Below are 21,896 nucleotides of genomic sequence, written 5' to 3' on the forward strand. Positions count from 1 at the left end.
AGAGTATTACTGATTTCTGGTATGAATCATTCCTAAGTAAATGCCAGGACCCATGACCCTTAATTCCCGAGAGCAACATCAGAGGTCACAGTAGCATGGGTGGGTATCATTTGAACAGATAATATTCAAGGAAGAGAGAAATTCTGTACTAATTGACATTATTTTAGTATTCACAGAATCATCTCTTTTTAAACTCCGGTGTTCACTGGCATCAATTGCATATCTCATTTTCCTAAAAACAGTCAATACAGAAAATATATTTCGAGAGTACATCATGTCCTAGAGAACTCTCCTTGGTAGATAAAGCTGTGTGAATGAAGATCCAAATTCCCCTGTCAACATTGAGAACACAGTGCTTAATTTTGGCTTTTGAGGAGGATTGCAAATTCAGCATTGTTTCAGAGTCAGGAAGAAGCAGGCTAAGAAGAAACACATTAACATTTTTCAAATAGTCACTGAAAGTCTTAAAAGCTGAGACTCTAAGACCTGTTTGTAAGGACAGTGAATTCTTAGCTAGAGTTTGTTTTTGGCGGGATTCTAAAGCCGCCATTCATATGTATTTGGTGAAATTAGAGCTGAGAGCTTCCTATCTTTCCACAGCACCTTAAGGACTAGATTTGGGGGCACAGGGACTCTGCTATCCTCTTCCCAGTGAGAAGCACTAGAACTTGTGCCCGAAAAGCTCGGTTGGCCTCTCTTGGGAGGGTAGGGAAGAGCTGAGGAAACCAGAAATCTTTTGGTGGTTAGAGTGGACCAGCAAACGTCTTCCTGAGAAATGTAAACTTTCACGTATTTGTTACTGTTCCTGTTGGCTCCATGATTAGTTTCTCCTCCAAATTATTATTTTTTTAATTTTCACTTACAACTGTTCTCATTCTTTTTCTTGTTGTTATCATTCTATTTGTGGTAAAACAATATTTATTTGTACAAAGTCTGTGAAAGATACAAGCATAAAGAGAGCTCTGTGCTCACTTCCTTAGAGGTTCATATTGCCCTGTAAAAAGTAAAAATAGCCAGCCATTTGCACAGTCCCTGCATCTGACGCCAGTTGACAAAACAACCTTTTGTCTTTACTGTGCAAACCAAATAACTATGAAAATGTCATGTCGATAACAAGTATATGTTTATTTTACTCTAGCATTATTTGCAGCAATTTATTTCTGTCTCTAGCTGGTTCCCGTTAAGTTTTAGAGTTAGAATGTGGCGAATCGTAGTGAAGAATTCGCTACCCTGAATAGGCATTCCTCTTGCAAAGAGAATTGGAAAGTGATACAAGATATTTAAATAAAAAGAGAGAGTAGCAGAGAAACAGACACAGAAATCACCAGGAGAGGTAACCTAACAACAAACCAAAAAGGAAGCCGATACTAAAAATGCACTATTTAGCCTCCCAGCTGCCTGTTATAAGCAGAAATTAGAGTGGCGTACCATGCTGGGCACTGGGGATAGCGTAGCAAATAGTGTGGACACAGCCCTTGCTTTTATGACTCTTAGAATCTACTGGGGGCACAAACATTAGGCAAATAATCATACCAATAAATATAGAATGATAAATTGTGGCAAGGCCTTCAAAAGAAAGTAGGTGATGTGATGAGAAACCATCATGGGGGATCAGAATCAGACTGGGAAGTCGAGGTAGGCTCATCTGAGAAGTGACATTCAAACTGAGACCTGACGACAATAGGTAGGGATTAATTAGGCACATGTACTGTCATTATGAGTCTGAGCCAACTTGACAGCAACTAACAAGAGTGGAGACAGGGAGTTCCTGTACTGCCAGCACCTAGCGGAGTGCCTGGTATGGAATAAAGCCTCCATAAAGACTTGCTTAATAAAAGATGGGAGGCGTTCCTCTTCTGGAGAGCATCTGCACCAGGGAGCAATAAGCATCCTGGGGAAAAACCTGAACCAAGGCTAGTAGGCGAAAGCATGCAAGCTTGGCCCAACATCAATCTCCTAGAGTCAAAAAGAAGGAATTTTGAGTCCTGCAAAGGGTCTATCACTCCAATTGCCCACTGGCCTCAGTCTTAGAGCCCTTTACACAAGCCCACAAGGACTGACTTCACTAACAAGCCTGGAAGACACTCAGAGCACCTGGCAGTGCAGCCTGGGGACCTACATGTCTCATCGGTAAGAGAAGATGCAACGTGGCGTTGGGCCCAGCAGAGCATGCCAGCACGTCATGGCACCTGCATAGCCCAGCAGGGCTGGGGTAGACATACATGGGAGAGAGATGGCACCAATAGCAGCATGACATCAAGGCCTTTTACAGGGCCTCCAAAGCACCAGCAGCACCAAGGGCCACGCTCAAGGGAAGGAAAGGGCAGATTTGTGATATCAAGAAGATGTATTTGTGAACACATAACAAAGCACTCCCTCCTATTCAGAAATAGGAGTCTGGGAGTGCTACAATAGCAGGTGGCAGCAAAGCCTGAGAAAAATAGTTTACAACCCATCAACAGCAAAAACAACCAAAAAACGTTGACGTGACTGACTCACATCAACTGCATGTGTCAGAGTAAAATTGTGCTCCAAAGGGTTTTCGGTGGCTGATTTTTTGGAAGTAGATCATCAGGTCTTTCTTCCAAGGCACCTCTGGGCGAACTTGAACCTCCAACCTTTCAGTTAGCAGCCAAGTGCTTTAACTGCACCACCCCAGGACTCCCCTACGATACGTAAGACCCCACTATTAATGGACACAGAGTGTAAATAAGAAGCAACAAAGAATGTCTGCACAATGTATACGCTAGCAGTTCAGCAACCTATGTCACCCTCTTGAACCCAAGACAAGCAAATTTACATATTAGAAATCTAGGACCTATGCCTTTAATTTCAAACTGGAGCCAAAAGCTTTCATTAGTTAATAATGATATAGAGAAATGAGCTTGGTCTTATAAAACAATGCATGCTTAGTTTCTCTTACCCTATCAGTCTCCCTGAAATAAGCATCTCAAAAATATCTTGCAACGGTCAAGTATTTCATTTTACACAATACAATTATTCATATACTTTTCCCACTTAGGAAAACATTGACAATTTAACACCAAATTGTTAAAATCATATAAAGTTATCCTAATCAATGGGAGCCCTCTCTCAAGATTTGGATAGCACCTGATGTTCTATGTCTGTTGGCCACGGGGCTCACTCCAATATAGTTTTTGGCCTGATCTTCGCTGACCTAATCCTGACAGCTGGTACTTCACTAGAAGGTATAAATCAGAAATTCTAACCGTCTCTCACTTCAGTCTGGTAAATGGTTACTTATTTCTTGAGAAGCAGAAAAAAAAAAAAAAAAAAAAAATCCTGGAACGTGTGTTCCTGAAACTTCCTTCTTTTAAACAGCAAAGAGAGGCTGTGAAAGGAAATGCCCGCCTCCTTGGCATGGTCTCGAACCCAGGGTTCCTCATACATACTCCTTCAACATATTGCAAAACACTCTATGGAAACCCAGCTCCACACAAAGTGCTTAAAAAACTTTTCCTTAAAAAGAAAAGAGGAACCCAAAATGCCATTTGTTTAATTCAAAGAAAAGCAACATCCCTTTACTCTTTTTGGCTAAGGTGTGATGAGTTTGTTTTCAAAGAATCTGGAAAGCTGGCTACTTGATGAACTTGGATTGGATCTCTCAGTTTTTCAGTTGCTATTTGTCAGTGCTTCTAAAAGCTTCTCTCATCAGGGGTTCTCAGTCAGGGTGGGCATCAGAATTACTTGTGGAGCATTTAAGAAGTACAGATGCCAGGATGTACTCCCTATATGGTGATCAGGAGGACCAGCTCATGCATATGCATTTTGAAGACTCCCCTGGTGGGTCTGGTGAGTGCCCACCGTTAAGAGCCCCTGTATGTATGTTAACCAGTGGCTCCTGATTCATTGGACATAGTTTTACCAGTTTCTGGTTGCAGTCAAGTCAACTCTGACTCATGGCGACCCCACCTGTACTCCATTGGGTTTTCAAGGATGATATTTTGGAAGTAGCTTGCCAGGCCTTTCTTCAGAGGCACCTCCAGATGGACTCAAATCTCCATCCTTTCTGTTAGTAGTCAAACGCGTTAGCTATTTGCACCGCCCAGGGACTCCAGACGTAGTTTAAAAGTTCAATAAAAATTAAAATTGCCATTTATTTAAGAAATTATGTTTTAGTAATTCAATAACAAGAAGAAATAACTCAAAAAGTAACAATTCCTTTTCCTCCCTATATTCTTGATCTGTGAACTCCCAAGCCCAGCTCAGTTCTACAGTTCTATTTTTTCTATAGTCAGTGCTCAAATTTTTGAGTATCACTAACAAAATATTGTGGAGACAGGTCCCAGGACAAATTCATGGTTCCCACAATTTGCTGTACCCTCAACATGGCTCCGGCATTCATCTTCTTGTTCCTGGCCCACAGCAGTTACCCAAACCTTCCTTCTGTTAAAGATTCTTTCCCTTCCCTTCACCCCTTGTCCTCAACACATAACTTTGTTTCCTGTTTCCCAGAGAAATTGGGGCATTATCAGCTATGAACTAACTGGGCATTCATTCTACTCAACTGCCCCGTCACATTTCACAAATGTGAATCATCTGGGGAGCTTTCAGAATTACTGATGCCTGGGCCCCATGCCCAAAGATGATGCTTTAATTATATGGGATGCAGTCTGGGTCTCAAAAATTTTAAATGCCCCTTACAAAAAAGCCAAATCTATTGCCGTGGAGTCGATTCTGACTCACAGCGACCCTCTAGGATGGAGTCCAGCTACCATCATAGAGTTTCCAAGGAGCACCTAGTGGATTCAAACTGCCGGCCTCTTGGTTAGCAGCCGTAGCACTTAACCACAACGCCACCAGGATTTCCAAATGCCCCTTAAAAGGTGACCCTAATGTGCAGCCAAGGGTGGGAACCGTTGCTCTATATTGGGGATAATAAATCAAATCATTCAATGAGCTTTTCTTTTTAGAAAATCTGCTGTTGTTGTTGGGTGCCCTGGAGTCAGTCCAACTCAGAGTCACCCCATGACACAAAGTAGAAATGTCCCATAGGGTTTCCTGTAATCTTTACAGGAGCAGGTGGACAGATCTTTCTCCCACAGAGTCACTGGCTGGTTCAAACCCACTGACCTTTAGGTTAGCAGCCAAGCACTTAACTGATGGACCATCTGGGCTCTTTTTTAAAAAACCTACACATGCCCAAGTCCCATCCCTTGATTTTGACTCAGTTCATGGGGGCTGGCTGCGCTTGGCACTGATATTTTTAAGACATTCTATTAAGATCCATTATTTAGAATGAAAATGCCAGAAGAAATGGCTAGAAAGACAATTCAGACAAGGATCTAAAAGCTTTGCCAGATCAAGTAAATAAATATGCTTATTATCCTGTCTAATTTATGGGTTACATATATATTCATGAATTTGTTCCCTACAGAGAATCCAACTTCTTTCTTTGATTAGACTTTTAATGTAAAAAGTTTTGAGAAAAAAATGGCAAATACATCACTTTGGAGTGAAACAAGACTTTTAAGCATAACACTAAAGACAGAATTCATAAAGTGAATATTCATTGGTTGGACTATATTGAAAACACCATAATAAAATTAAAAGACAAATGACAACTCTGAAAATATGTGCTACCCTCATGACAGACCAAAGTTTAATGTCCTTAATATTTTCGGAACTCATGAATCAGTAGTATTATAAAAAAAAAAAAAAAAAGTGGACATACCAACAAAAAAATAGGTCAAGGACCCAAATACATGATTCAAAAGAAAAGAAAAACTAAATAGCCAATGAACCTATGGGAAAATGTTCAGTGCAACTAGCTAGGGCTTTAAAAACCAAATTATAAAGCAATAAGATACTATTTTTGTCTTTGAGATTGGCCAAGATAAAAAGGAATAAATTATCTTATGTTACAAGGTTGAGGATAAACAGGTGTTTTCTTACATTGCTGTTTGGAGGGTAAATTAGGGCATTCTTTAGAGAGAGAGAAATTTGACTACACATATCAAAAACTTTAAAGCGTTGCATACACTTTGAGCCAAAAAATCCATATCTAGGCATTTAACCTAAGAAAATAAACATCTGTGTTGCTGAGGTCCCTGCAGCACTTGGCTCAAGTGTCTGGGTATTAAAGAGATTACACAGAAGGAATTGGACTAGGGCCATTGCGAGCAGATTTATTTGAAAACCTTACCCTGCCAGCGTCACACCTGGCGCCTCTTACTGCTGGGACAGTGAAACCACCTCCTCTGCAGAGCTCTGATGTTTTCCACTCATATAGCCTGTTGATCTCACCTTTAGCAAGCCCTCTCTGACTATGCAGATATCCCTAATGGAGCCACTCTTGCCACGCGGTTTATACAATCCTCCTAGGACCCCTTCTGTGTTTCTCCGCATGTGTAAAAAAAAAAACTGTGTAGCCAGTCCATAATAGTCCCTTTCTTCCGGCAGCCTTGTTGCCAAGGAGTCTGGGCATGCGCAGATGCTCCCAGTCTCCTGAGGCCACTCACTGCGGTCATCATCCTGATATCATTTGGCTCTTGTCCAGCGGCAGTTAACTCTCTCTGTCCCCAGATTCTGCTCCGCCAGTCACCTCGCAGCGGTTTTCTAACTCCCACACATACCACAAGGTCCTTTTCAACACAGACCACTTGCACCATACGTGTATGCATGTGCACAAATCATAGCTTAGCTCTTCATCTCCCCTACCCAACTCACCTTACCCATATCCCAGTTCTTTCCTTCTCAAATCATTCTGAACAAGAGGCATAACAGCGGTGTTTGTAATTGTTAAAACTAGGGGAAAGAATCTAGTTGTCCAACAACACGGGTTAGCTAAATAAATCGTGGTTTATTAATGCAATGGAATATTACTCAACCAATAAAAATGACACAGTAGAAGAATATGTAATAACAAGAATGATATCTACCATATATTGTTAAGAAAAGGTTGCAAAATAGGTTTTCTTAACCAAAAAATGTACATCAAGTTTCCATCAGTCATAAGTTTCTAGTTTATGGGATTATGGATGATGTCCATTTTCTTCTTTTTTTTTCTTTTTTTGCTGCTTATCTCTATTTCTCTATTTTATAACCTTTTTAAATGAATATGTATTATTTTAGAAAAACAGAATATTAGAAATAAAACAATTCAAAATGGAATGCTAAAGAAGTTACGTGTGTGTGTGTGTGCGTGTGTGTGTGTGTGTTGAACCTCAAACCTGTGTGTTTTCCACCAGGATGGACCTGATGGAAACTCCAAAGCTGTACTCACCCAGAGCAGCAGCAGTCACAAGATCTTGGATGGGGAGCTTGCTTTGCCTCTGGGTGGCACAATGTCATGATTCCCAAGGTACCAGGGGCTGAAGATGTAGAGAGTTGGCCACCGAGTTAAAGTGCTGATCTCGAAATGGGTATAGCCTGACTCTAAACGAGGTCCTAGATGAATGGTTTTCATGCATTTAGCAGCAGAATCATTTTTCCTTTTTTTTTAAATGAAATCTTACATAAAGTATCAAAACATAAAAAAAAAAAAAACTGTCTTGATCTGGTTGAAGTAAGAACCGTGTCACGCAGAGATCCCAATTCAAGGTTTTCACAGTAGCTCTTGAAGCAGCTTTATAGACTTTCAAAATGACAATTTGAAAAGCAAACAGTAGTTGATTTCAAGAAGGCAACTTCCACTCCAGCAACAGGTTTGTTGGTTTGGGGTATGAAATCCGACTGAAGTTATTTTTGCTTCCCAGACGTAACCATTCACTGCGTGTACTCCTGAGTTCCTTGAGGCCCAAGTTTCCCTCTGTCTAGAAAGCCTTCTTCACTTTGTTTGCCCACAAACTCCAACGAATCCCAGATATTCTCTTTAGTCTGTTCTAACCTCCAACACCTTAGAGAAAAATAGGTCTTCCCTCATCTGTGGCCCCATAGTACTTTAACTATTATACTCTCTTACACAGCTTTGCGATATGAAGTCTGAGCTGGGCTACAAATGCTGCTCAAATTCATCCTGCAGATAGAATTGAAAACACTTGCTCTAACCATGGGCTCCCTCATGTGTTTATTTGCATCCACTAGCTTATAAGGGGGTTAAGGACTCTAGGTGGGGGGACAATGAGGGGCGATCTAATGGTGACCATGATTGGGGTTCAGACCTATGTAAGGAGAAACCATAAGACCCTCATGGGAAGAAGCTACCTCAGAGGAAGAAGGAGCCTGGGCTGCCAGACCCAGCCACAAGGTCTAAGGAAATGGTGGTTCCCAGTGGAGTAGAATGACCATCACTTGAAATCACTGAAGCCAATATCCCAGAGGCAAGTAACAGCAGTACCAACAGTGTTTAGAGGAAAGGGTCTAGCAGGAGTGATGGAAAAATAGCATGCCAACTTGGTGCATGAGAATGGCAACTGAGAGTAAAGTAGGAGCAAAAGGAGATTCAAAGATCTAGACCAAGAAAAGAGAACATCGAGACCTACCCTGGCCCTGGTTTCAACATAAAAGAGGGAATAGGATGGGAGAGGAAGAGGAAGATGGAGGTCCAGTTATTAAGCAGTTAGCTGAGCTAGCAAAATTCAGATGGAAATGTTAAAGTGCTCACACTACTGACCAGTAAGAGCTGGGGACATCCAGTTTATACACTGTATTCTTGTTATTTGTTCACATGACAGGGAGTTTGACATTATTAAGTTCCGTGTACATCTATGAGATTGCCATGCCCTATGTATTTACCAGAAAAATATTCCCATGCGAGACTCAGTATACGTGAACCACCACACATAGAAGTTGTGACATGGTAATCACTTGATGCTGAGGGATTTCTGTTTATAAGAGGAAGTTAGCAGAAAATATTACTTTATAAGCATATTTGACATATATGAAGAACTTTTTTTAAAAAATTTAGAAAAAAGAAAAGCTGCACAAGGAACAAAGCTTTGTTGCTTGGAATTAAGATGGTTAAGATGGTAGAAGAGTGTCCGCAAATCCAAGCATTGGGGATTACCTTAGTTTCATCTAGTAATAGATCAAAACTGCTATAGCCAGACAGAAATGCATGCATTTTGAACTATCTAGATACAGTACAGAACAGAATATATTCACTTTTTCCACATTTTCTAAAGGGAGTCAAAGTATCCTAAAACTTGTTCATCACCTCACTCCTTCTCCACCTCTTTGATTCTGAAGTACCAAGTGTAGTAAAACCATATACTTGCCCAGGTTCAGATTTATGTATTATAATTTATATATCTTATATTTATGCATTAATTTAAGTTCCAGGGAATAAATGAGAATGCCTCATGAATGCAATATTGATCTAATCTATTTTGTGTATGCATGCTAACATGGGTTTAGGAGATTATTTGAATTAAAAGTTTGTGTAAAAATTATATGCATATATTAACGTTTACACAGGTATGCTGAGTGAATGCTATGTTTCTAAAGTGTGGTTTTATTAAACAGTGGGGCCAGTAAACCGAACATTAAACCCTCCAAAGTTCAGACAAACAGCTGAGGAAGGAGGCTGTCATGGATTGAATTATGTCCCCCCAAAATGTGTATCAATTGGTTTAGGCCATGATTCCCGGAATTGTCTGCTTGTCCTATGTGTTGTAAATCCTGCCTCTATGATGTCAATGAGGGAGAATGAGTGGCAGTTGCGTTAGTGAGGCAGGACTTAACCTACAGGATGGATTGTGTCTTGAGGCAATCTCTTGAGATATAAACAATAGAAGCAAGCAGAGAGACAGCCAAGGAAGCAGTGCCCGGAGCAGGGCGGGTCCTTTGGACCTGGGTCCCTGTGCCTGAGAAGCTCCTCTACCAGGGGAAGCTTGATGAGAAGGCCGACAGAGAGAAAAAGCCTTCCCCTGGAGCTGACACCTCGAATTTTACCTTTTAGCCTACTTTACTCTGAGAAAATAAACTTCTCTTTGTTAAAGCCATCCACTTGTGGTATTTCTATTATAGCAGCACTAGATGGCTAAAACAGAGGCTTTTCAACTAAGAAGAAGCAGTTGTACAAAATGTTCAGGAGTCTTTTTCCCAAGACTGACTTCTTCCTTGGGTTCCTCTCCAATTATCACTGCCATCATCTTTTCTGGATACAGGGAAAGCCCCCTTTAAAAATCCAACTCCTCGTTTACAAAAATGAAATGCCATTAACTTATTCCCAAAAACATGCATGTGCATTTTTTAAAAAGAACTTTGACTAAAATCTTGGACAGAAAAGATCACATTAACATGGAAAATAGTCATTAAAAATAGTCCACTTCCAAATAGGGTTGTATCCTTAAGGAGCCTAGAGAAGTAGCAAAGGGTGTGGAGACTCCCAAATCTCCTCAGCTTAAGATAAATTCACTTGGCTCTGGAGGGCAGATATAATTTAGGAGTGCCTTTTGCTCAACAGCCGGCCCATGCTGCCATCTTATCTCCCTTGTCACCTGTACTCTTCAAACATAAGTCTATCATCTCCCACCCCAGGACAAAGTGCAAAAATGTGAAGCACAAAGTCTCAGGTTTCCTGGTGCCCTTTATTTCAGTTTTGCTTTTCAATCTGAGGAGCAAGGGCGACTAGCAGGTTGGTGATAGATGCCCCGTAAGTGATTGACTGGCTGCTTCCTTCCTGGCTGTAGTAGTCATCCCTGCCAGCTCTGACACATTCGCCTATGACTCACTCAATTTACTCCATCCATCCGGTCAGAAAGTGAGTTTACAAAATTTAACTCAATAGTTGCCGTCCAGGCAATCAAACTCAAGTTGACTCCATGTGCATCAGTGCTCCATAAGAGTTTCCCATGGCTGATTTTTTTGCTGATAGATCACCAGGACTTACTCCTGAGGTGTCTCTGGGTGGCCTTGAACTTCTACCTTTTCCATTAGCATCCAAGCACTTACCTGTTTACGCCACCCAAGGACTCCTTCCAAAATCTACCCATTTCAGATTCACGATAAGACAAAATCTCAGCCATATAATAGAGTGTACAAATATGGTGAAATTAAACACAGATACTATTATATACAATTAAATGGAACTTGAGGGAATTTATGACTGAACAAACAAAATATTCAGTTAACAAAATACTGTTTTTTTAGGCCAGCCTGTATTTAGTTTTGATTGGTCGCTTTGGAGGAATCTGGTATTTCATTATTTTATTAGTGTGATCTTTGACATTTTTACAATCCAGTATTAAAACTTCACAATGCTGTATAAAATAAATGCAGTAATCATATTAATTTCCATGTCAAAGTCATCCAAACTAAACTATTTATTCATCTAAACTTACAGTTTTAAGAGCACTCTTAGAAAAATGTAAATACATAATTATTTACTCAGATGATTTACTTACTAAACATTATAATTTTGGGTACTTAATATTTGGCAACTTTATCAATATATCAAAATATAAATAAGAATAACTAGCTATCAAAATTGCTTTTTCAATAATCATATTTAGATATCTTCATTTGCAACGATCTTATCAGTAATACTTGCTAAGAAAAGACGTCATTAAACATAAAGGGGTGGCAGAAAGGTGAAAGAAATAGGAAACTTTTTAAAAAATTATATTTAGAACAATACTTACTCTTTTGACTCCCTTTGAGAGGATAGATCCTGAGTTTTTCAATAATATCAACCACGATTAAGCAAGTCAGAACCAGAGACACTGGCAGGTCTGGTAAAGCTGATACATCAGTGGAACCATTAATGTTCTTTTGAACCTGTGTTTAGAAAACCATTTAGAAGCATTAAATTATTGTGCTTTCTTGGTTCAAAATTCTTTTCATAGTGTGAAAGCAGCACTAAATTGAATATAAATACATTTACTAAAAACACTAGAAGCTTGGTTTTCAGCTTGTCCATTTTAAACCCCACAAGGTCTAGAACCATGTGATGAAGGATTCACATTAATGAAAGGGAATTCAGTTGAAGGTAGAGCTTGGTAAATGCGTGTAAAAATGTAACAGTAGGTGCCCAGCAATGGTGGAATGTGTTCCTCTTGCAGGGCACAGGCTTTGAGAGTCCAGTCTCAAAAAGCTAAGGGGACAGAAATTAAAGTTTAGGATCTTCCAAGGAGGGAGAGCCCGGGCAAACCCAGCAAGTTTTGGGTACTTCCTTCATCTCACTACAATAAATAAATAAATAAAAAGAACTACGGCAAGCATCATATTAATGGCGAAATGTTGAAAGTTTTTCCCTGAGATCAAGGTGAGGACAAAGATGCTGCTGTGACCACTTCTATTCAGCATTGTACTTGAGGTCCTAGGCAGTTATATTAAGACAAGAGAAAGAAATCCATAGCATTAGTATTGGGGGAAAATATATCATTATTCATAGACTATATGATTGTATAAGAAATCACCCTCCCAAAATTTGATAAATTATTTCTACATACAAAGAGCAAAGAGTTAAAAAATAAGACTTTAAAATATGATTTGAATTTTTTTTTAATTCTATGTAACCCCAATCAAAATCCCAATATTTTGTGTGGAAAATGATGAAGTGATTCTGAAATTTATATGGAAATACAAAGAGACAAGGTACTGTAAAAGAAAAAAACAAGATGGGAGGATTTACTTTTCTGGATTTAAAGAGTATTACAAAGCTACAAGAATTAAGACAACATGGTTATTGGTACAGGGATTAAAAACTAGGCAATGGGATGGGGCAGAACAGAAAGCCCAGAAGCAGACTATGTATACGCACAGTTGCCTCATAAGAAAGATAGAACTGTAAAGAAATGGGGAAAGTCATTTTAATTAATGGTACTGGGCCCATTGAATATTATTCAGAAAAAATACAACGACTCCCTACTGTACCACATATTGTCATTGTTAGGTGCTGTCGAGTTGGTTCTGATTCATAGCGTCCATATGTACAACAAAACGAAACACTGCCAGGTCCCGTGCCACCCTCACAACACTTGCTATGCTTGAGCCCATCATTGCAGCCACTGTGTCAATCCATCTCATTGAGGGCCTTCTTCTTTTTCGCTGACCCTCTATTTTACCAATCATGAGATCCTTCTCCAGGGACTGGCCCCTCCTGATAACATATCCAAAGTACAGGAAACAAAGTCTTGCCATCCTAGCTTCTAAGGAGCATTCTGGCTGTATTTCTTCCAAGACAGATTTGTTTGTTCTGGCAGTCCACGGTATATTCAATACTTTTCACCAACACCATAATTCAAAGGCAGCAATTCATCTTCAGTCTTCCTTATTCATTGTGCAGCTTTCACATACATATGAGGCAATTGAAAATACTACATGTGCAAAAGCCAATTCCAGATGGATTATGAATTTAACTGAGAATGGTAAAATAATACAGCCCAAAAATATACTATAAGGGAATATCTTCAGGACCTCAAGGTAGGAAAATAATTCTTAAACAAGGTATAAGAAGCAGTATCCATCAAGGAAAGAAATTGATAAATCGGACTATTTTAAAATTAAGAATTTTTACTCATCAAAAGATACTATTATATTAATACCTAAAACACATAAACAAAAATTTTTTAAAGTACAAAGGGAAGTCACAGAGTGGTAGAAGATATTTGTAATACGTATAATCAACACAGGGTTTGTCTGAATACATAAATAATTCTTCCAAATCAATAGGAAAAAGATATGCAAGAAAATAAAAAATGAGCAAGAAGACTTGAACGTGCATTTAATAAAACATGACCAACAAAGTATGAAAAGATGCTCAACCTCATTAATTACTAGAGAAACGCAACTTAAAAATTACAATGACACAAAAGAACATACCCACCAGAATGGGTAAAATAAAACAATTCGCAACACAAGTGCTGGTGAGAACACGGAGCAAAAGCAATGCTCATGCTCTTCTATTGGACGTCTAAATTTCTACAATCACTGTGGAGAACTGTTTGGCATTATCCGTTACAATCGAACATTTGAATATCCTACGACCCATCAGTTCAACACAAGGATATTTAGCAGCTGAAAGGCATGCACGTGGACACCAGAGACATATTCAAGGATGTTCACAGCGTCATTATTTGTAATAGCTAAAATGAATAAATCGTGATAAAATCATAAAATAAAATACAGCAATGAAACCGAATGAGCCACATAGAGTTACGCACAAAAACATGACTCTCACAACCATACTTTTGAATAAAAGAAGCCAGACAAAAATATATACATGCATTTATGTATGTAAGTAATAAACATACGTGTGTATATGTATATAAAATGTTTGATTGCCGTCATAAAACGTTCAAACACTGACAAACGAATCTGCAGTGTTAGAAGTTAAGACACGTTACCTCTGGGGAGGAAGAAAACGTAATCATTGCAAGGAACATGGGGCTGGCTTCTAGGTAGCTGGTGATGTTCTGTGTCTTGACTTGAGTCATGTTTACACAGAGATTTGCTTTGTAATATTCCATTGATATTGTACATTTGTGTTTTGTGCATTTTCCATTTGTGGTTACACTACATTGAAACGTAAAATAAGAAAAAAGGAAATGAAAGCACGTAACAGTGAGGGAGACATGGAAAAAAATGAAAAAGGGCTATTGAACTATAAATATGCCTCATGTTATGATAGTGGTGTTCCTTGAAATGGTGTAGACTGATTTTTGCTTTGATTTTTTTAAACACATTGGGTACCTCTCAAATACTTTACAAGGATTTTGGGGTGAGGAGAATAAAAATCTAAATTAAAAACTCATCTGTTGTGGAAGGGAGCCAAGATGGCGGACTAGGCAGACGCTACCTCGGATCACTCTTACAACAAAGACACGGAAAAACAAGTGAATCGATCACATACATAACAATCTACGAACCCTGAACAACAAACACAGATTTAGAGACGGAGAACGAACTAATATGGGGAAGCAGCGATTGTTTCCAGAGCCTGGAGCCAGCGTTCCAGTCAGGTACGGCACAAGCACAGAGACCTGCTCTACCCCCCTGAACTAACCCCGGGAGGGGGACCAGCCGGTTCCACGGGCGGCGTGGGACGCAGCCGGTAGGAGAAGTCCCCGGGAGGCAGCGACTGGTCTTGGAGCAGAAAGAGCAGCATCCGAGCCGGGGAACCGTCCCGCAGGGATTTGAGCTGGACGCAGCGGATTTTCTGGAAAAACTAGTTTCCCAGTGATGCTCGGAGAAAACAATCCATATCAAACCACTTAAAGAAGCAGACCGTGACAGCTTCTCCAACCCCCCAAACAAAAGAATCAAAACCTTTCCCAAATGAAGATACAATATTGGAATTATCAGATACAGAATATAAAACACTAATTTACAGAATGCTTAATGATATCACAAATGAAATTAGGATAACTGCAGAAAAAGCCAAGGAACACACTGATAAAACTGTTGAAGAACTCAAAAAGATTATTCAAGAACATACTGGAAAAATTAATAAGCTGCAAGAATCCATAGAGAGACAACATGTAGACATCCAAAAGATTAACAATAAAATAACAGAATTAGACAATGCACTAGGAAGTCAGAGGAACAGACTCGAGCAATTAGAATGCAGACTGGGACATCTGGAGGACCAGGGAATCAACACCAACATAGCTGAAAAAAAATCAGATAAAAGAATTAAAAAAAATGAAGAAACCCTAAGAATTATGTGGGACTCTATCAAGAAGGATAACCTGCGGGTAATTGGAGTCCCAGAACAGGGAGGGGGGACAGAAAACACAGAGAAAATAGTTGAAGAACTCCTGACAGAAAACTTCCCTGACATCATGAAAGACGAAAGGATATCTATCCAAGATGCTCATCGAACCCCATTTAAGATTGATACAAAAAGAAAAAAACCAAGACATATTATCATCAAACTCACCAAAACCAAAGATAAACAGAAAATTTTAAAAGCAGCCAGGGAGAAAAGAAAGGTTTCCTTCAAGGGAGAATCAATAAGAATATGTTCTGACTACTCAGCAGAAACCATGCAGGCAAGAAGGGAATGGGACGACATATACAGAACACTGAAGGAGAAAAACTGCCAGCCAAGGATCATATATCCAGCAAAACTCTCTCTCAAATATGAAGGCGAAATTAAGATATTTACAGACAAACACAAGTTTAGAGAATTTGCAAAAACCAAACCAAAGCTACAAGAAATACTAAAGGATATTGTTTGGTCAGAGAACCAATAATATCAGATATCAGCACAACACAAGGTCACAAAACAGAACGTCCTGATATCAACTCAAATAGGGAAATCACAAAAACAAACAAATTAAGATTAATTAAAAAAAAAATACACATAACAGGGAATCATGGAAGTCAATAGGTAAAAGATCACAATAATCAAAAAGAGGGACTAAATACAGGAGGCATTGAACTGCCATATGGAGAGTGATACAAGGCGATATAAAACAATACAAGTTAGGTTTTTACTTAGAAAAATAGGGGTAAATAACAAGGTAACCACAAAAAGGTCTAACAACTCTATAACTCAAGATAAAAACCAAGAAAAACGTAACGACTCAACTAACATAAAGTCAAGCACTATGAAAATGAGGATCTCACAATTTACTAAGAAAAACGCCTCAGCACAAAAAAGTATGTGGAAAAATGAAATTGTCAACAACACACATAAAAAGGCATCAAAATGACAGCACTAAAAACTTATTTATCTATAATTACCCTGAATGTAAATGGACTAAATGCACCAATAAAGAGACAGAGAGTCACAGACTGGATAAAGAAACACGATCCATCTATATGCTCCCTACAAGAGACACACCTTAGACTTAGAGACACAAACAAACTAAAACTCAAAGGATGGAAAAAATATATCAAGCAAACAATAAGCAAAAAAGAAGAGGAGTAGCAATATTAATTTCTGACAAAATAGACTTTAGACTTAAATCCACCACAAAGGATAAAGAAGGACACTATATAATGATAAAAGGGACAATTGATCAGGAAGACATAACCATATTAAATATTTACGCACCCAATGACAGGGCTGCAAGATACATAAATCAAATTTTAACAGAATTGAAAAGCGAGATAGATACCTCCACAATTATAGTAGGAGACTTCAACACACCACTTTCGGAGAAGGACAGGACATCCAGTAAGAAGCTCAACAGAGATACGGAAGATCTAATTACAACAATCAACCAACTTGACCTCATTGACTTATACAGAACTCTCCACCCAACTGCTGCAAAATATACTTTTTTTCTAACGCACATGGAACATTCTCTAGAATAGACCACATATTAGGTCATAAAACAAACCTTTGCAGAGTCCAAAACATCGAAATATTACAAAGCATCTTCTCAGACCACAAGGCAATAAAACTAGAGATCAATAACAGAAAAACTAGGGAAAAGAAATCAAATACTTGGAAAATGAAAAATACCCTCCTGAAAAAAGACTGGGTTATAGAAGACATTAAGGAGGGAATAAGGAACTTCATAGAAAGCAACGAGAATGAAAATACTTCCTATCAAAACCTCTGGGACACAGCAAAAGCAGTGATCAGAGGCCAATTTATATCAATAAATGCACACATACAAAAAGAAGAAAGAGCCAAAATCAGAGAACTGTCCCTACAACTTGAACAAATAGGAAGTGAGCAACAAAAGAATCCATCAGGCACCAGAAGAAAACAAATAATAAAAATTAGAGCGGAACTAAATGAATTAGAGAACAGAAAAACAATCGAAAGAATTAACAAAGCCAAAAGCTGGTCTTTGAAAAAATTAACAAAATTGATAAACCATTGGCTAGACTGACTAAAGAAATACAGGAAAGGAAACAAATAACCCGAATAAGAAATGAGAAGGACCACATCACAACAGAACCAAATGAAATTAAAAGAATCATTTCAGATTATTATGAAAAATTGTACTCTAACAAATTTGCAAACCTAGAAGAAATGGATGAATTCCTGGAAAAACACTACCTACCTAAACTAACACATTCAGAAGTAGAACAACTAAAAAGACCCATAACAAAAAAAGAGATTGAAAAGGTAATCAAAAAACTCCCAACAAAAAAAAGCCCTGGCCCGGACGGCTTTACTGCAGAGTTCTACCGAACTTTCAGAGAAGAGTTAACACCACTACTACTAAAGGTATTCCAAAGCATAGAAAATGACGGAATACTACCCAACTCATTCTATGAAGCCACCATCTCCCTGATACCAAAACCAGGTAAAGACATTACAAAAAAAGAAAATTATAGACCTATATCCCTCATGAACATTGATGCAAAAATCCTCAACAAAATTCTAGCCAATAGAATTCAACAACACATCAAAAAAATAATTCACCCTGATCAAGTGGGATTTATACCAGGTATGCAAGGCTGGTTTAATATCAGAAAAACCATTAATGTAATCCATCACATAAATAAAACAAAAGACAAAAACCACATGATCTTATCAATTGATGCAGAAAAGGCATTTGACAAAGTCCAACACCCATTCATGATAAAAACTCTTACCAAAATAGGAATTGAAGGAAAATTCCTCAACATAATAAAGGGCATCTATGCAAAGCCAACAGCCAATATCACTCTAAATGGAGAGAACCTGAAAGCATTTCCCTTGAGAACGGGAACCAGACAAGGATGCCCTTTATCACCGCTCTTATTCAACATCGTGTTGGAAGTCTTAGCCAGGGCAATTAGGCTAGACAAAGAAATAAAAGGTATCCAGATTGGCAAGGAAGAAGTAAAGTTATCACTATTTGCAGATGACATGATTATATACACAGAAAACCCTAAGGAATCCTCCAGAAAACTACTGAAACTAATAGAAGAGTTTGGCAGAGTCTCAGGTTATAAAATAAACATACAAAAATCACTTGGATTCCTCTACATCAACAAAAAGAACACCGAAGAGGAAATAACCAAATCAATACCATTCACAGTAGCCCCCAAGAAGATAAAATACTTAGGAATAAATCTTACCAAGGATGTAAAAGACCTATACAAAGAAAACTACAAAGCTCTACTACAAGACATTCAAAAGGACATACTTAAGTGGAAAAACGTACCTTGCTCATGGATAGGAAGACTTAACATAGTAAAAATGTCTATTCTACCAAAAGCCATCTATACATTTAACGCACTTCCGATCCAAATTCCAATGTCATATTTTAAGGGGATAGACAAACAAATCACCAATTTCATATGGAAGGGAAAGAAGCCCCGGATAAGCAAAGCACTACTGAAAAAGAAGAAGAAAGTGGGAGGCCTCACCTTACCTGACTTCAGAACCTATTATACAGCCACAGTAGTCAAAACAGCCTGGTATTGGTACAACAACAGACACATAGACCAATGGAACAGAATTGAGAACCCAGACATAGATCCATCCACGTATGAGCAGCTGATATTTGACAAAGGACCAGTGTCAATTAACTGGGGAAACGGTAGCCTTTTTAACAAATGGTGCTGGCATAACTGGATATCCATTTGCAAAAAAATGAAACAGGACCCATACCTCACACCATGCACAAAAACTAACTCCAAGTGGATCAAAGACCTAAACATAAAGACTAAAACGATAAAGATCATGGAAGAAAAAATTGGGACAACACTAGGAGCCCTAATACAAGGTATAAACAGAATACAAAACATTACCAAAAATGATGAAGAGAAACCCGATAACTGGGAGCTCCTAAAAATCAAACACCTATGCTCATCTAAAGGCTTCACCAAAAGAGTAAAAAGACCACCTACAGATTGGGAAAGAATTTTCAGCTATGACATCTCCGACCAGCGCCTGATCTCTAAAATCTACATGATTCTGTCAAAACTCAACCACAAAAAGACAAACAACCCAATCAAGAAGTGGGCAAAGGATATGAACACACATTTCACTAAAGAAGATATTCAGGCAGCCAACAGATACATGAGAAAATGCTCTCGATCATTAGCCATTAGAGAAATGCAAATTAAAACTACGATGAGATTCCATCTCACACCAGCAAGGCTGGCATTAATCCAAAAAACACAAAATAATAAATGTTGGAGAGGCTGCGGAGAGATTGGAACTCTCATACACTGCTGGTGGGAATGTAAAAGGGTACAACCACTTTGGAAATCTATCTGGCGTTATCTTAAACAGTTAGAAATAGAACTACCATACAACCCAGAAATCCCACTCCTAGGAATATACCCTAGAGATACAAGAGCCTTCATACAAACAGATATATGCACACCCATGTTTATTGCAGCTCTGTTTACAATAGCAAAAAGTTGGAAGCAACCAAGGTGTCCATCAACGGATGAATGGGTAAATAAATTGTGGTATATTCACACAATGGAATACTACGCATCGATAAAGAACAGTGACGAATCTGTGAAACATGGAGGAACCTGGAAGGCATTATGCTGAGCGAAATTAGTCAGAGGCAAAAGGACAAATATTGTATAAGACCACTATTATAAGATCTTGAGAAATAGTAAACCTGAGAAGAACACATACTTTTGTGGTTACGAGGGGGGGAGGGAGGGAGGGTGGGAGAGGGTTTTTTTATTGATTACTCAGTAGATAAGAACTGCTTTAGGTGAAGGGAAAGACAACACTCAATACATGGAAGGTCAGCTCAATTGGACTGGACCAAAAGCAAAGAAGTTTCCGGGATAAAATGAATGCTTCAAAGCTCAGCGGAGCAAGCGCGGGGGTCTGGGGAACATGGTTTGCGGGGACTTCTAAGTCAATTGGCAAAATAATTCTATTATGAAATCATTCTGCATCCCACTTTGAAATGTGGCGTCTGGGGTCTTAAATGCTAACAAGCGGCCATCTAAGATGCAGCAATTGGTCTCAACCCACCTGGAGCAAAGGAAAATGAAGAACACCAAGGCCACACGACAACTAAGAGCCTAAGAGACAGAAAGGGCCACATGAACCAGAGACCTACATCATCCTGAGACCAGAAGAACTAGTTGGTGCCCAGCCACAATCGATGACTGCCCTGACAGGGAGCACAGCAGAGGACCCCTGAGGGAGCAGGAGATCAGTGGGATGCAGACCCCAAATTCTCATAAAAAGACCAAACTTAATGGTCTGACTGAGACTGGAGGAATCCCGGCGGCCATGCTCCCCAGACCTTCTGTTGACACAGGACAGGAACCATCCCCGAAGACAACTCATCAGAAATGAAAGGGACTGGTCAGAGGGGGGGAGAGAGACGCTGATGAAGAGTGAGCTAATTATATCAGGTGGACACTTGAGATTGTGTTGGCAACTCTTGTCTGGAGGGGGGATGGGAGGATAGAGAGAGAGGGAAGCAGGCAAAATTGTCAAGAAAGGAGAGACTGAAAGGGCTGACTCAAGAGGCGGAGAGTAAGTGGGAGTAGGGAGTGAGATATATGTAAACTTATATGTGACAGACTGATTGGATTTGTAAACGTTCACTTGAAGCTTAATAAAAGTTATTAAAAAAAAAAAACTCATCTGTTGCAATTTGTTTAATGCATGTATATCTACATGGTCTTCTGAGATTGTTCTATAATTTGTCCTAACAGAGCATCTAGGGCATGTACTAACAATGATGTCACTGCTAAGGACACTTGTCTTATAACACTCATCATATTACTTTAACTGCCTGTTTATTTTTCTCCCCAAGTCAGTAAATTAAATTACTGATGGCCAGAGACTTTGTCATATTTCCTAAGTGCTGCATCCCCAGTACCTAACAGTGCCTAAAAACCCTGGTGGTGTAGTAGTTAAGTGCTATGGCTGGTAATCAAAAGGTCAGCAGTTCGAATCCGCCAGGTGCTCCTTGGAAACCCTATTGGGCAGTTCTACTCTGTCCTATAGGGTCACTATGAGTCGGAATTGACTCGATGGTAATGGGTTTTAACAGTGCCTGGCATGTAATAGGAAACCCTGGTGGCGTAGTGGTTAAGTGCTACAGCTGCTAACCAAGAGGTCAGCAGTTTGAATCCACCAGGTGCTCCTTGGAAACTCTATG

The 21,896-nt window shown here is 39.1% G+C and overlaps 1 protein-coding gene across 1 annotated transcript in view; it reads right to left on the bottom strand.

Annotated features, from left to right (window-relative positions):
• TMEM236 (transmembrane protein 236) overlaps positions 1–21,896 on the bottom strand; it is a 64,902-nt gene that overhangs the window by 2,476 nt on the left and 40,530 nt on the right. The window contains exon 3 of the mRNA XM_049881905.1: positions 11,547–11,682. Within this exon, the coding sequence (XP_049737862.1) occupies positions 11,547–11,682 (136 nt within the window). The remainder of the gene's footprint in view (positions 1–11,546; positions 11,683–21,896) is intronic.

This window comes from Elephas maximus, chromosome 4 (assembly GCF_024166365.1).
Source record: "Elephas maximus indicus isolate mEleMax1 chromosome 4, mEleMax1 primary haplotype, whole genome shotgun sequence".
NCBI classification, from domain to species: domain Eukaryota; kingdom Metazoa; phylum Chordata; class Mammalia; order Proboscidea; family Elephantidae; genus Elephas; species Elephas maximus.